The sequence below is a fragment of the Micropterus salmoides genome, unplaced genomic scaffold, assembly GCF_014851395.1.
Source record: "Micropterus salmoides isolate LMB-PRFRI ecotype aquatic unplaced genomic scaffold, ASM1485139v1 Ms_hic_scaffold_20, whole genome shotgun sequence".
Taxonomy (NCBI): domain Eukaryota; kingdom Metazoa; phylum Chordata; class Actinopteri; order Centrarchiformes; family Centrarchidae; genus Micropterus; species Micropterus salmoides.
This window is the reverse complement of record NW_024041151.1, coordinates 9,073,782-9,090,953: the sequence shown is the minus strand read 5'-3', so window position 1 is coordinate 9,090,953 and position 17,172 is coordinate 9,073,782. Positions and strand designations below refer to the sequence as shown.

Below are 17,172 nucleotides of genomic sequence, written 5' to 3'. Positions count from 1 at the left end.
ACCTAACCACACATGTCAGTGCAGACAGGTTTCACATAATAACACACCTGTGAACCGCAGAAGCAAGTTGGTTCATGATGCAGGCATGCAGACAACACTATATAAGAACCATTACGTCATCTCTGTTTTGAGGAAGATGAAGGCAAGAAAATGAGATCTGTGATCTCATTTTCATACAGAACGTCAAAAATAGACAAATCCAGTGTTTTCAGATGCAAAGCAGACGAGTGGCAAAGTGAGTAGAACCGCTTTACAGCTAGGCTTCCCTTTTTTTAAAAACCCCGAACAAAGGCTCCTGGGGACACTTCGTGTTTTATTACAGCCTTACCACCTCTGCAGAGGTCAGTTTGCTGCTCTGATGATCACAGCAAAAATCAATATGCCATTAAAAACAAAAGAGCATAGAGAAGAGGAAAAAGGGAGTTGTTTCATTGGTAGCCTGAGGGGAATAAACAGACAGCCGGAAATCGCTGACTAAGTTTAAAAGATGTAAATGAAGATGTAAAACGTCATGTAATGGACGAAAAACACTCAAATCTAGGCTAATACACATGTAGCATGGGGACAGACACCACAATTGGTAATTCTATGCAAATTCATCTCAATAAATAGATTTCTCATTAAATGAACCGACTCTAAACATATAACTGCATTTGTGTCTTTACTTTCGTTAAACCTTTAATAAGATTAATATTATTGTTAACCTCTATCACTTTCAAAAATAACAATTTTCCTGTGAGCATACATAAAAGAAATTATCTTTAACCTTCCAAAACTTGACTTTGATTTTCAAATCTAAGGCCCCATTCACACTACTGCGTTTTCGTTTTAAAACAGAGACCTTTTGCTACATTTGCACCTCCCGTCCAGACTAAAACATCGAAAACAAAGACCTAAAACTGAGAAGTTTGAAAACACTGCCGACACCATTTTTTGTTTTAGTGAAGACGAGCAAAAAGGGAGGACTTTAGAAACAATGATGCAGATCATGTTTGGCTCTCTGACTGGATCTTATAAGTCATGCAAAGAAACACAATGCTACTGCCACAAGGGCTGAGGGGACAGATTATCTGCTGGAAGGAGGATAATGGACAAGAGGCCTATAGATGCTTTTATGGTTTAATTCGTTGAGCAAAGACAGTAGGTTGGTGGGTATGGGCCTGTGCTGACTGAAACCCCATATACCTCATTGTCCCACGTAGCGCATGTCTTGACTTTGAGTTACCATTGATTAGTTGTTGGAGAATGGAGAAAAAGTGGTTTGTCAGAAACTTTAACTGGAAGTTACTGATTGAGTTGTACCCATACGCCTATTTAGTCTGATTAGTAAAAAGAGAGAAGATGGTTTCTGTGTTTTTTTATGCTCTTGTCTATTAGAACCATTATGGTAAACATGAATGAGTTATTATCAGCAGTCACATTAGCTATCAAACCCCAAACTGCAGTGAGAAAGAGAAGGTTGAGGAAGGAACTGCATTCATTCAAAACTGTTCATTAGGCTGTGAGGGTCCTGCCAAGTCAAATAATAAACAAACAGCCTAATTGTGCTCGCAAAACTAGCTCTGCCTCGTCGAATGAAGCAAAGTAGCAGAAAATGTCTGATGCTCTGGAGTTGTTCTTTTAGAAATTTTCCAAAGTTCCAAAATTATACCGCTTCTTACTGACCATAGTAGACAAGACACGCCAGAGAGATTACTCAAAGAAGCAAAGCAGGGCCGCTGAAATCTACTGTCGGCCATGAGTCAATGAAGTGCTTCACTGTGTCTTGCGACAGTGGGCGTCCAGCAGCGAGAACAAATATTTAGGTGGGGCGGGCATGCCAAAGTCTCTCTCAAACACACACCGAGCTTTGTACAAGAAAGCAGGGTGGAATAATGCCTCCATAGCCCGGTGCAACCACTGTGTCAGAGAGGAGTCACAGAAAAAAAGACAGTAGCCTCACACACACACAGACACGCTTGTGCACACCCATGAACAAAGAGTGATGATCATGTGCTCGACCACTAAATAGCTGCCCTCAGCTGTTTCTCTTTGGGTTAATAAAGGTTGAGAAGGGTTTGTCAGTCCCCGTTCCCACCCACCTTAAATGAGGATTTAACACATGAATGCAAACAAATTATTTCTCCATGTGACACTGGCTCAGGCAATTTGTCAAAATCATTATTATATACAGGCCAACCACTTACAACTGAATTGACAAATGTGAAGAGACTTTCACTATGACGATAAAGGATCAGTCATAAACTGCCTGACGTTGCTTGGTATCTAAGCAAAATATTAATCTGAAGGGAGGGAAACAAACACATGCCCTCAGAAAAATATACAAATGTACAGACACCAACTTTACGCAAAGTATGAACAGCTGTTTGGCGCAGTGTTACCTTATGCGTAAGAGCTCTTGTTTGCATGCCATGTAGATATTTATAGAAACAACACCTCCGCTGGTCTGAAATTTAAGAATGCGTGTTGGTGTATGCACACATGTATCATGCTTCTGTGCTCATTTCTTCTTCTCTGTGCGCGCCCCCAGTCGCTATTTAATTCCTCTGTCTGTCCATGTCGCCTGACAGTCATGAAGAGTATCACGTATGAGTCGTCGGTTCACTTATTGCAGGCAGTTAAGCAACAGGAAATTGCTGCCTCTCAATTGAGTCATAGTAACTGGAAGGGTGGTCAGCTCATTAACGGACATCAAAAAGAAACTTTTACTACAGCATTCTTTTAGGCTCTGCCATTGTAAAAGTCCTCTAAACTGCCTTCTTACAAGTTCTTAACTTCACAAAGTGGAAACTCTTTTCTTGTCATATTGTACAATGGTATCCCACAGACATTGTATGACTGGCACAGAGCCTTTGTTGCTCTTGTTTGACCAATGATACTGTATGTTTGAATGGAAAGAAACATTCTGCAAGAATTATATTACTTCCCAGCTCACTTACGGCACTTGTCATCTTCATCTGCATTAGCACATGCAGATACTCTTCATATGGGCTCAGCGGGGGCTCTTCCTTTTGCTCCTCTTTTTCCGATTTCACAGAACGAACACCATCCAGGAAAACGAAAAACTCGCTTCTTCTGCGCAACATGGTGACGGTTTTCATGCGACAACAAAGGAAGAAGAACAGAGCCCCAAACAAAGTTAATCCATCTCAGGGGGATTAAAATACGATAGAAGAACAAGTCTTGGTCAAGCAGAGCAGTGTTAACAGATTTAAGATCCTGTATGATGCAAAGACTGGATCCAAACACACCATATATCGTAGTGATGCCTAATCCAAGAACATATTCATCAACTACAGCACACCAAACACATGCAGAACAAAAAGTGTAATGAGAGGGGACAACAGAAATGTTGCAACCAGCAGAGAACTTGATTAAATGACGTTATTAATCTGATTACTACACTCCCTTCTAACTACCATTACCATCGACCAATAGGACGCCAATGCTCTGTGGATTAATCCTGCTAGGCCAGCAAACACACATTAGCCATTGTTCTTGTTGATCTGTTTTTGTTCTTTTTGGAGGATAAAGCTCTTTAACTCTTATATAACACATTCTCTGGAATTAAGGAAAACCTATAACTTTAGAATAGGTCCAATGTGAGAGAACCGCAATGACACTTTACATGTTAAAGTGCTACAACATAGCAAGCTTTTGGCTTCAGTTGAATTTCACCCCTGATTCATTCAGTGATCGTTTCCTTATATTGGAAGCGATCCAGATTTGCCCGAGACAGGCCATCTCTCCATATCAAAAAAGCGATCCATATGAAGATTGCTGATTTATGTGTTTGTGTAAAAACAAATATTTTTTTTTAACTCCCAAATAGCAGTATCAGTATCAGCTGGGCTATAACATGTTCTTGTCGTCCAGTAGGTAACTGTAAACTCACGGCATGAAGCGTGTTAAGGGGCAAAAGTGGTGTGTTAACACTGACCTTAGTGTTACTGTAAATGACACCCCTGCTCAGCTGTCCACCAATAGCATAGATGCTACACATGCTGTTCAGGTGAATTGCTCGCCAAGGCATTCAGGTTATGTTTATGCCTCATGAGGACCTCTTCCGCTAAAATACAACCATGATTTGAACATACTAACTACATGTTCTCTTGCAGCAGCTCAAAATAATATCTCATGATTACTATACTTCCTTGCCAATAGGTGTCAGTCTTTAAATTTAATCATACTGCAGCTGCGTGGAACTTAACTTTGACAAACAAACAGCACAAGCATATAATTAAGTCTGCTGGCAGACATGATGGTAGGAAATGACAGACTACATTAAACATATTTGTATTTTATGTGTTTTACACTTGGACCCAAGTGTCAGTCTTGCTTACACTTTCCGTTCATAAATAGATCTGTGTGACACGCTGCCTTTTTTTGTCAGTGTCATGTAAGCTCCTCTTCTTGCAATGGCTCTTTGCTCACTAGTCAAATCTCTCCCTTGAGGATCAAATCATACCACAGTGGGCATCCATCGAGCTACGTGCCAAACATTTTTTGCATTTCTCTTATGAGTCTAAAACCACTTGTTTTCCTCTCTAGGTAAACACAAGAGTGGGGTACTCCTTGTTTCTGTTGCGGATGCATTATTTACCTACTCAACAACTAATTTAATGCAAATACTCCAAAAAGACGACGTAAGATATAAGTCATGCAGGAAATTATGACAAATAGCCTATAGCCAAAGAGCAATGTTGCTATTTCAGAGCCTTGCACTTTGCTGGAGTAGTCTGCTGATAGTGGTTGGTGGCGTGGATTTCCCCAGACTGATATTTAGAATCAAGAGTTGTATTAGGGGTAAAGTGAACACTCCCTAACTAAGAATTATTTGCTCGAATATTAAAAATGATTGTGTAGAATAATAAATCCCTTTCCCACAGATGAATGCCTGAGAGGCTCCAGTGATGGAAGATATCTTCTCAGATCTCCTCCTGTTACACCACACATAAGAGTTTGCTTTTTAAGTTCCTCAGTAGATTTTATTTTACTGGATGAAAAGACAACAGTTTGACCTGCCAACAACCCACAAGGACTTTGAAATTGTAGCTTTATTCTCTCTTACACACAAAAGAAATGTTTTATGCTGATGCTAGAATATTTACAGCCCTTTTTTGGAGGGGGGGGGGGGTCATAGGACTTGAAATACATAAGTACATTAACTGTATCATCAAAATGAGCTGACATCTCTGGGTGGTTCTTTTTTTTTGCTGGCATGACTAACAGTTTTTCAGGCAGGTTCTCTGAATTGTGTGGCAGCACTTTCACTCCACCCTGACATGCCTCATCTCAGGATATGAGTAAGGACAGCACTTCTTAAGAGGCTGCCTGACGCAGCAAGCTGGTTACTTATCCCGGAAAGACTCAGATATCTCTCTGTGTTTACACTTGTATGTGTGACAGTCGCAGCCAGTGTTTATTACGCTAATGTACAATACACTGTTGGGTAACACCTACTCTGGGAGACATGTAAACTTATTAGGTTTGGGAGGAAGACTGGCTTTTTTATTGACTAAAGCCAGACTCTGCTTGAGGAAGTGATGGATATAATTTCAAATGCCATTTATTACCAAAAGCATTTACTAATACAATCAAGGACCTCCTCCCTCTCTGTCTGGCATTGTGCACATTAATAAATATCCACACACCCCAAATACCGCCCTATTATAAATAATGACATAACTAAATTTAGAAGGATATTCCAGTTAAAGGAAAAAGGTGCTGATACAATCTTTCCAGGAAGCCCCCTCAAGCTCCCTCAGACTGTCAATAATGACCAAAAATTGAGGTTAATTCTTTCACTGTAAGAGGAAAAACCTAAGCTGGGAAACATTGAAATGTTCAATGCAAACAAGCTTTTTTGACATAACACACATTATTGTGTTCATTAGTGTCAGTCTCCCTCTGGCAGCAGAGAGAAGAAAAGAAAAATAGAGCAAACAAGAAAATGTAAAGAAAGGCAAGAGTGGGATGGAGTAATAGCTGGACCTATCTTCAGCAGTTAGAATATTTTCAAGCAGTGGGAGACAAATGTGTGGTAACTGCATGGCTGCGCAAGCCAGTTTTTCTTATGGCTTTGAATCATTTCACATTTAAGCAGCCATAAAGAAAATGCTAAAAAGGTTTACATGGCACTGACCATGTCTACTGACGACATCTGGTAACCTTTAAAAAGAAAGAGATTTCAGGAAGCAAAATAACAGACCACTGCTGTCACACAGCCAGCAAGCCCACTGTTTCTTGGCCTCAGAAACAGTCCACTTACCTCATGATCACAAAAGAGCACAGATGGAGAACTGAGACAATAAAATTTATAGTAGCATCTTTAGCACCACACACATAGTTTGGTTGCTAGTTAGTTGCAGCAAACATCTGCGCTGTCACATCCATTTGCTCTTTGGGGATAATAAACAGACTGTGAAATCTGCAGGAATAAATGCATTCAGTCCAACACATACATATCATTTCTTTAAGCAGACAGTGATGTCTCTTGTTTAGTTGTTTTGTACAGGTAGACATGAGCTCATTTCAAACCCAGAAATATTTCTTATTGCCATTTGTTACACGTGTGAACACTGAGCTCAACTTTTTTTTTTCCATCAAGACACCTCTTTTGAATATGTGCCACCTGCTAAGGCTCTTTTGGGTAGCTTGACATACTTCTGTCTCTCTATGTGCATGCTATCACGGCTATCAAAGCTAACGATGCAGGCAATCTCTGTGCTGGTGTGACTATTTCTCTGTTGAGGGAAACTCAATGCTGTTACAACCTAAAGAACAAATGGCACTTACAGTATGTAGTACAGTATAGCAGTAATTAGGAGAACATGGAAGGCTATGAGGCTCAGGTGACAAATATGTCAGAGCTCATGTGACTGAGACCCAACAGTAGTATCATTTCCACTGTCCAGGCAGTGATTAGAGGCTGACTTTACAAATACCAGAAGAAGAGACAATGACTAAAGATTAGAGGTTGCAACAGTCTGTGGCGACAAGGACCGAGTCACCTTTTCATGGACAAGATGACAAAATAGCTTAGATCTCTGTTATTCAGTTCAGAGGAAGAGGAAGGAGCGCACTTGTGTTCAGAAAATCTCAATTAATCATTTTGTGTATAAAACATCAAAAAACAGTGATAATACATGTTGCACAATTTCCTGGAGCCTTAGCAGACCCAGCCAGTCTTCAAATATCTTTTTTTGTCCACCTATTTCAGACTACATGACTTTGTGGTGTTCACACTACGTGGCTGATAGGCAACAGGGGGGTCACACACTACACGAGCAGGCACTGAATCTGTCACCCAATGACTATATCTGGTCTCAAAACCATGTTTCGTCAAGAAAACACGCGAGAAGTGACACAGGAAATTATGCTTACCCACATGCGAAATAGCTGAAGAGTTGTTTAATGTATTTGGTTTATATCTTTATAGTTTATATATTATAAAAAAATGGGTGAAAGAAAGGATTAGCACACGCAGGCAGCTGGGATCTTTGCAGAGAGAGTTGGACATGAGCAAAAAAGGTTTTGTATGAAAAATTTGATGCCTGCTCTCATTGTCTGGATGTGGACAGATATTTAAAATGTTAGATATCTGTCTGGCGTCGGCGAGCCTCTCCGATGCACCGTTGAGTAGTTCACACATAGCCATTTTTCGTGCGCCGATCGCTCGCTGATTTGCCCTCGATCAAAAACCAAATTATATAATTCAAATTACTATAATGTTAAGACAAGAAAAGTAGTAATTCCCGCATTCGAGAGGGCATCAAATGATTGACATTTTTGGTTTAAGAATTAGCTTAACCATTTATCGAATCCTTTATAAAGATAATTGCAGATAAATTTTCTGTTGATTGTCTACTAATTGGTCTCAAAATGTGTTTAAGATGGGCAATTACATATGTGCATAGAGATCCTTGTGAACAATGGTTGTGTCATTTGCATGTTATAAAACCTCATTCTTTAGCTGTACTTGTGGTTTAGTAGGATGTATTTCTTACCAAATTGAAAAGCAGAGGTAGTCTGTAAGTACAGGCTAACATAGGGCAGGACAAAACAGAAATGCTAATTTATTGTAATTCATCTGATGTCAATGTGAACCTAGTCTGCTTGAACCCCCCCACCACCACCACACGCACACAAACACACACCTCTACCCCCCTTCTCCTCCTTTCTTTCTTTCTTTCTTTCTTTCTGCTTCTCACTCCCCGGGGTGAAGTACAGATCAGATCCATTCATCACTATTTTACCATTATGGAGGTTTAAAGAAAGAGGTGAAGAGAAAATGGGCGTGGGGGTGGTCTCACTGAGTCAGCAGGTGGGTGGCAATGAGTATAAGATTTAATGGGGGGTTGCAGGGTGTTAGTCGTAGTCTGACAAAGGTTTCAGTCTCTGACCTCCCCCGATTGACTCCAGCAAACTGACAGAAGGAAACAAACTCGCTCAAGTTTCAATCCTGGAAGTGCCCTGCATGTCAAATGAACAGCAGGGGATGAGGCTGGACCCTGGGGGAGTCTGAGCCATCATGAGATTCAACAGCAGAAAACACTGAGGAAATCTCAGTCTAACACCAGGCTGTTTGGACTTTGAAACAACACTACCAGGAGATCAGCCCTGATATTGCACTGCTGTGAATGCATGACTGAAATCCACAAAAACAAGACCATGAGGTTTTGATTGAACTTTTCTGTCTGTGCCCCTCTGGCAAAGTCTGGAGCACCACTTAACGCCATGAGAGAAAACAAGTGCCGTTTACAAGGCCTCTCCAGACAATACCACTTTCCCTTCTCAATTACATTAGGGGCGATGGCTAACAGTGCCTACAATTAAAAATGCAAGACAAACTACATATCTCAAGCTGTCCCCAATGGCAAGACAACTTCTGGCATTCACACCTCGACTGACATTGAATAAACAAAGTAACGCACCATTTGAACAATATAACTGGCAAAGCTTAGCTCACTCAGGGACCAAACATGGGCCAATTTGCCTGCTATTCTAAAGCCAATGCCGGTGACCCCTGCTGCAGTTCAACTCACCTTAAGCTGCTGCTCTTTGAGTAGAGTTTCAACCTTGTCCATGTTGCCCCATGAATACGTTGTGGGACAGGGAAAGATACTTTTACATCCTATATACTATGATTTAGTGGAAACTGTGAGAACAGTGACTTACATCCAGCTCTCAAACTAACCACACAAGAGAAGTGAAACATTCAAGGTATGTCATTGTGGAAAGGTGCAGTAGTAAGATTTCTTTTTTCATTTTAAGCTATGTACTGCTGATATTTAGACTGAGAATGTTGTGTGAGTGGCATAACCACCTGTCTGTTTGATGTCCCTTGATAAGGTAACTAACAAGGCCTGGTTAGTGGCACATCTGCTGCTTAGAGGATCAGTCCTATCTATGACATCCGAGCCCTTAAAGGAAATACTTCTGACATGGTGCGGTCTCCCTTTCTTCGAAATTTCGACAAGCACCAGCTCACTTGATTTAGAATGGTGATCTAGAGTGTAATGCCTCTATAGATAGTAATAAAATAGTCATTTATAAAACAATTTTCTGATTCCTGTTTCACTGAAAAATTGTCACATGCGTCATTTGACTTCCTTCTTCCTTGGTTGCATTTGAACATAATGTCGCTTTGTGGAAGGAGCTCGGGGTCCTTGATGTGCATGATCCATTTACTTCATTCTCTGCATGCAAAAAAAGGAATCAACTGTACTTCAAATAAAACCTTGTCATCTTCCAGTACTTTTCAGTATTTTGCAGCACAACTCTCAAAATATAGCGAGGTATACGGTCCTGAATATTTGCACGTCAATAGGAGATGGACTCTGACTCTGGATTCGATATCACAGGACACAGATGGACTCTTCTTCGTAGCACATAGCACAAAAATGTTTGTGACACTTCTGTTGGTGACTTGTTGGTTTTATTACAGGCCAGTCATGCTCATAATTTTTATGGCAGCAAACATTCCCAGAGTCTTTAAGGAGACTGTGTAGACTATAATCAGTGGTATGATGTTGCACCAAAAGCATTCAGCATTTTGGAGTCTATCAACTGACTGTGGTGCTTTACTCACAAAGCTTAAACATCCATTTCAGCCATAATCTGCTCCACATTCATAATTTCAAATCCCAAAGACAAAAATGTTTGTGACACTTCTGTGTCACGGGAATCCAGGAAATCCAGTAAATCCAGTAAATTACTTGATCAGTATAATTTGATTCAGAACAGCTCAGCCTCAGCCTCTCTGTTGTCTCTATTGAAATACTCTATTGAAACTATGAACCACTGAAGGGGGACAATATCACAGCAAGGCCTGTTTGCACACTACCTCAACAAAGCAGCCGTGTTCGTGAGAGGTTGAGAAACTCAAACGTAACTTCACTTCCTGAAATATCATTTACTTTCCTGTTCACTCAGAGTAACAGGATGAGCATGAGAAACACGTGGTACCTCATCCTTCATCTGTCATGTTGCAAAGTCACACTTTTTTATCTAACAAACCTCAAGGACAGTGATCAGAAACACAGAAACATCTCCAAAACACTAGATCCAGCCCTTAAAAATAACTTTACGGGAATCCAGGAAAGCTGGTGTTGAGTTGAATTTTCCTTTGACTAATTAAATATGCTTAAATGACATGTAATTTAAGATACATGCTATTAAGTCTAATGACTAGAGATGCAGTGATTAGTCAATGAATCAATAGTTTGATCTGCAGAATATTAATCAGACACAATTATGATAATCAATTAATTGTCATTTAGGCTATAATGTGAGGATTTGCTACTTACCTCTGTTTTATATCAATATAAACTGTCTATCTTTGGGTTTTGGACTCTAAGGTGGAAAACACAAGACACTTGAAAATGTCACTTTGGACAAATAACTCTGCTACCTGTAAGAGCCCGACCGATAAATCAGCGTACCAATATTATCGGACTATATGAGCTAATTCCAGATAAATCAGTATCTGTGTTGATAACAGCCGCTAAATTACAATAATCAAAAAAAGGAGAGACAGTAGACAGCTCTTTCAATCATATTATGAGGGGCAACACATGTGTTTAACATAACATAATCAGCTGTGCTGAAACTGCATTATGTCGTGTTATTTTGGTGAGGTCTCATAACTACACATAACAAATGTTAGGGATAACAGAAAAAAAGATTATTGGTTGATATATTGGTATATCAGACTTTAAAATCCTCGAAGATCAAAATCAGTATCGGTTTTCAAAATCCCATATCGGTCGGGCTCTACTACCTGTTGCCTAACCCACAACATCCTGGCTTTGCTCTAAATAAAAGTGTGGGTGCAGCCACAGTAACAGCGCTGATGTTGCTGCATGTTTTGCTGTTTGATCTCGTTTTAGGAAAAAGTAAATAAGCTGTGTATTCTCCAGTGGCAACAGCCACCTGCAGAGAATTGCTGTGCTCTGTCTGCTGACCTATTGAAGGGACCAAGATTAAAGCAACAAGTGTCTGGATTGCATTCAGCCTGCTAAGGGGGAAAAAGCGAGCATCTGGTTGTAATACATTATTTTCTGCAAAAGCTCAGTCTCTGTTTAAAAAACTTTTAAATGTTTTCCAGGCACATATAAGCCTGTAGAATGCGGCTACACAGACAGCAGTGTTTCTCGTCATACACTTATGTAGTAAAGTAAAAATACACTGACTTCATGGGGAAAATGCAAAGAATGTGGAGTGCTAGTGGTTTTCTCTGTGAACTTTGGACCAGGTAAATTACTGGAGAATACAGGGGACTGCCTCCCCCTCCTTCATTTCTTAGAAAGGAAAACACATCCCTGATCTAACTATCTCCAGACCACTTTGCTGCTTGGTAGAGAAAAAAAAGTAAAATCAAAGTAATAATATTGACTTTTCTAAAACTGCAGTTTTATGGGGGGGGGCTCAACACTGCAAGTATTGTGTGATCAGGTGGTCAGAATCGTTAGCCTACAGTTCACAACTGAGCAAAGAGAGACCCATTATATTCAACAACCATGCATTAAAAAAGCTGCTGTTGTCATTTACACTATATGCGGTGCAAGGTGACTCTACGTCAACAAAATGTGACCGTTCTTGCAAGTTCAAATGGAAACTCCATGTACTAACTTGCATATACTCATGTTTGCACTGACACAACAGCTGAAAACATACCGCCATACACATTAAATGTGCAATGAATCCTGTAACAGCCAGCACCTCTGCCCGGCTGTTTGTCAGCACACAGACAGCAGAATAACTGCTTTTCCAGTGGCTCATTTCCACATCAAAATGACAACACGAACCACTGAAACAAAACCCTGACAACAGGAATTCCACTCGCCACAACTGCTTATTATCAAGTCATAGAGATAGTTTGACACAGTCTTGTAATCTTCGCTATTCCCGTGCTGTAGTGTACAACACAATGCCTTAAACGTGTGAGTATCTGTGTCTGAATAGGGGGAAATACCACTGCTACAGTAACTGGCTTGATAAGGGCTTTAAAAAAGTCAATCTAAGTGGGATGAAAAGTGACATCATTGCACAGGAATTTATTGTAGTAAGGTCACTGGGCCTCTACTTTGTTTTCTATTGTTGCTCACAAAGAGTGACTGGTTTTGGTAGCCTGATGAACCAAATCAAACATTAATAACATAAAAGGTAATCCTGGGTCCCCCTTCATTTGTGGAGGATAAAACTCTAGAGGCTCTGCTTACTCAATTTAAATTTAATGCAATTTGGGGTCAAATCTAAGACTAACCTATCAGCCATTTCCATTTGTAAATGCAAATAGTTTATTGGCTAACGTGCATGTCAAAAGCTATTAATAAAATCACAAAAAAAACGCTCCATACAAGTAAAATAAGCAATCCATTTATGTATTTTATAACTCATTGCAATAACTAGTGAGTTAACCGGGCACTTTAAAATAGCAGTGCTTCAGCACCATATTCTATGCAAATAAATAACAGAACTTCACCTCATCTACTTCCTTCCCCTACTAGCAGTGATAATACGACCCGACAAATGCCCGCAATTTACCTGCGTGTTAAACATAGGCTGTATGAAACCGTTACAACAAAAAAGACACAAGTGTCACTGCAACATGCAGCCTCAAAAACGTTTGCCCAGCCAGAATGAGCTATATTATAGCCTATCGTGAGGGGGTGTGAGCAAAGCGTGGTTTGAAATGCTCAAATGTAAACTAAAATGGTTGGTTGGTTGGCTAGCAACAGTTCTCACGGATACCCTGCTATGCTGTACATCATGGTACTGACATTGAAACAAAATGCTACACAAGCCACCGTTGCCGACATCAGAGTAAAAGCGCATTAAGCTTCAGTGACCGCCGCTACAAATTAGTTGGCTGGCGTCACACAGGCTAAACACCCCGCAGCGCAGCGCACACTAAGCGCCGTTTTAGCGGCAAACATGGAGCCACAGCGCCTTGTAGCACGCACGTTTATTATTTCATTTCATATGTGAGCAGCGTTAGGTCCACACTGGCTCTATAAAAGGCGAGAACAAACCAATACAAGTGCACTGAGACTCACCCATAGCTCTGACCCCCAGCTCATGGTTTCAGTACGATGTCCTCGAAATAATCCACGACTGGTATGAGGGTGTTTTCAGCACACACAGCGGCACGTGATTTTAGTCTGTTTGAGGTTTATTCGCCTGTCAACGAGCGTTTTCTGGGAGGAAGAAAAGGGGGGGAAGGCCTCCTATACACGTTTTTTTTCAGCGTCTCATCCTTCCTGATACAAGATGGCCAGGAGCTGCAGCAATCTTCAAACAGGATAGTCTCGCTATATTCAGCGCGCGGGCACCCGCTTCGACTCAATGACAGCTGCTTCTGCGCGCGCACAGACACAAAAAAAAGAGAAAAAAGGTTGGTGATGGTGGGGGGGTGTCTCTGCAGGGTTGTCCAATAAAGCCTTTATAAATATCGGTCACTCACTCTTCCTTGTGCGTTTGAACTGACGACGAGCCCTTATTGAAATGCTGAAATAACATGGGGAGAGGATCAAAAAGGTCACCACCCATGGCAGATGTTTCATTGACTACTCCCCGAGGGTTATATAACATCTAGGCAACCAACCCTACTTTCTTTTCTGTTTTTGTCTTTCTTTCTCTCTGATAAGACCTTTAAACTAATCACGACGGCAGCCTAGATTTACTCAACACTTCAGCACAGCAGCCATAAGCTTACACTTTGCACACAGGATGTCACTTTGAAGGTGTGGAGATTAGAAACTTTGATGCACCTAGAATCAGAAGGTAAAAGGGGCTGCTGAAAACCTGCTGCTCAGCGGGTGGAAGGCATCATCATATAAGTGGAGAAAGAGGAAATGTGATGGTTATCTGCCATTTGGTACTTTGCACACATGCAACAATGCGTTTTCACATTTTTGCACCCAAACCGGTGACCTTTGGATGCTCTTTTGACATAAGCATGTGACCTGTGATCTATTTGGAAAACTAGTTGTGGATCAAATTGAGGCACCCACCATTATTAATCAGTGCATTCACATCTTTTTTCAATCCTTGTCTTCTTAAAGTTGCTGCATCTTGTTCCTATTGATACTATTCCTTTCCTGACTTTATATGATAGCTAATAAAGTATCAAGTTCAGGATGTATTTCTATAACTACAATCCTGGGGGACTGGAGATTTGATCTGGAGAATAAACAGAAGTGGATTTTTTCTATATTCTTTTATAACATTTTACTAGATATTTTGTATAGGCCTACTATTTTGTAACGTGTGACAGCTGTCTTAGTTTGTTTATGTTTGTATTTATTGTTGTAACAGTGTTTTTAAGTGCCCTTCTTGGTCATGAGCTCTCCTGAATTATACATTAGTGTATTTATAAAACATACGTAGAACAACTGTTGATGAAAAAAATTAAAAAGGTAAACTGTATTGAATGCATCAAATAATCATATTAATTATTAAGGGCATGTGTTCAGCTAGAAACGCACGATTTCTTTGTGAAGGCTATTGCCATTGTTTCTACAACAACACTGCCATCTTGTGGTTGCAAATATACAAAATTGGGACACCGCTGGAGGCACTAAGTGCAGGTGAAAGATATACAGGGAGGGAAAGGCCTTTCAGTGAAGACATGTCAAAAAAATGATCTTCAGATCATAATGTGTTATAAATAACTTTAATCACGTTGGTATTCCTTTCAAGTGTGCCAGATCAGATCCAGGCACCTGGAATTTTGCATGGCTTACTGAGGCTCTTTCATTAGTTACACTTGTGCTTACTGCGACAGGTGAAAATGTCTGCTGTGAGAAAGGTCGACAGTCAAATTTGACTAGAGACAACAGATTCCAGCTAGATGTCCATTTTCAGTAGATTTCTCAAAAGATTGTCTGCCCAGCATCATTGTACAGCCTCCAAATAGAATAACGGTATGGTCATTATATTTATATTTTTATATTTTAGTTGAGTAGAAGTTTCTTCATGGTTTGTACTTTTCATGTGTTTCAGTGACACAGTATTAGAGTGGACTTAAGTTTAACATGCCTTAAAGGACCATTTACACGTTTGTCAATTTATAGTCCATTTATAATAAATCACATTAACCTAATACTTCTGTTGGCCCCTTCCCAAAGTGAACCACAGATTTTGATTTTTAAACCATTGTTCTAGGCAACCATTTGTTCCCACACAGTAGGCCTATCGCATTCCCATTTATATAATCTATAACATTGAACATATTTTTAAAGTTGCATAACTGTTGTGTAGACTTTTAAGCCGACCTGTATCACGCAATGACAACTTGACAGGTTTAAAACAATGGTAAACATGTTTATTGTGGTCACATTTTTTGAGTTTTCAAGCAATATTATGTATGTGTTTGGTGTGATGGCACCACTATAATAACCTGTAATTCACTGCTGTTGTAAATAAGGACAGCTGTATGCGTGCATTTGGTGTATATGATTTATGATCAAAAACTAGCAAGTTGACAACTTTGCTAACACAGCCAAACATCAAGCAAGTGTGACAACACGACAACACAGAGCAATATTACTGTCTTGCAGCCTTTTATTTCACGAAGCTCTCGCCAACGTCCGACAACCTTTTGATTGGTCACTCTCTTTTTCTCTTCTTAGCTTCCTCTGTCAACGTCCTCTTCTGTCTATTCGCCTCTGCCATTAGCTAAGTTGTGTTCATAGAGGCAGCTGAGCCAAGTTATGTTATTTATATATATGACAGTTATTTTATGGTAGAAAAGTTAGAGTGTTGCCCAGTCACTCGCCGCTAACTATAAATCTTGATGTTCTAAACGTTGATGTTAGCAATCTTACTAGATAACACACTCGGAAATCGGTAATGTTACTGCATCAGTTGCTGTCTAACTTTGTTGGCTAGCTTGCTACTCTGTCTCATACTCAGTCACTCTCTCTTTTTTCCCCCCTCGCTTCCTGTTATGTCTTCTTCGGTCTCTCAGCCTCTGTCATGATATCCATACTGACAATACCAAGATAGTATCTTCCAAAGAACTCAAATTGTACATTCTATACTTTTGCTTCTTTTCCTTGCTAGCTTGCTGAAGAGTTGTGTTGGTTTGCAGTATGGTGCTGTAAAGCATTACGTTGTTGTCATGATAGATTTCCATTGTTACATAGTGTAGTAGCAATGACAGAGAGGCCATTCAATCACGTACAAGTCAGTGTACCATTTTCACAATGATTTTGAAGCTGTTATTTTAAGATAGAATTACTACATAATGTTGCTTTAAGTATCTGCTATGGCTGTCTGCTCTGCCACCATATTTAGTGTCTGGATTCCCTTGAGCCTGTTTATCCTTGATGAACTACCTATTAACTCTGGTGGTACTTGATGGCAAAAAAACTTATCTAACTGTCTGTTTTACTGTCAGTTTATTCAGATAAGAGTATCTGGGCTGCATAAGCAAAAAGGAGTCAGAAGTTTAAATACTAATGTTCATTCTCACGCTGTATTTTCATTTTTAGATTATATGCATTGCTGTCGTATTTGCATTATGTAACTGAAGATTTTAATTTTGTGATGAAAGCTATGCATTTTATTGTCTTTTACCTGTTAGTGATTTCAATTATAGGAATGTTACTATTAGGTCAACAAGCATTACTGAATTAAAACAATAACAGCAAAAAAAGAACT

At 39.9% G+C, this 17,172-nt stretch overlaps 1 protein-coding gene across 2 annotated transcripts in view; it reads right to left on the bottom strand.

Annotated features, from left to right (window-relative positions):
• The window catches only part of LOC119914125 (formin-binding protein 1), a 58,072-nt gene extending 44,098 nt beyond the window's left edge, over positions 1–13,974 (bottom strand). Inside the window, exon 1 of one of the 2 annotated variants that reach the window (XM_038733171.1) lies at positions 13,563–13,974. In XM_038733171.1, the coding sequence (XP_038589099.1) occupies positions 13,563–13,586 (24 nt within the window). In that variant the 5' untranslated portion in view covers positions 13,587–13,974. Of the gene's footprint in view, positions 1–9,047; positions 9,160–13,562 lie in introns of those variants that run through there. The other variant, XM_038733165.1, reaches the window with a different exon arrangement.
• Positions 13,975–17,172: the final 3,198 nt, after the last annotated feature.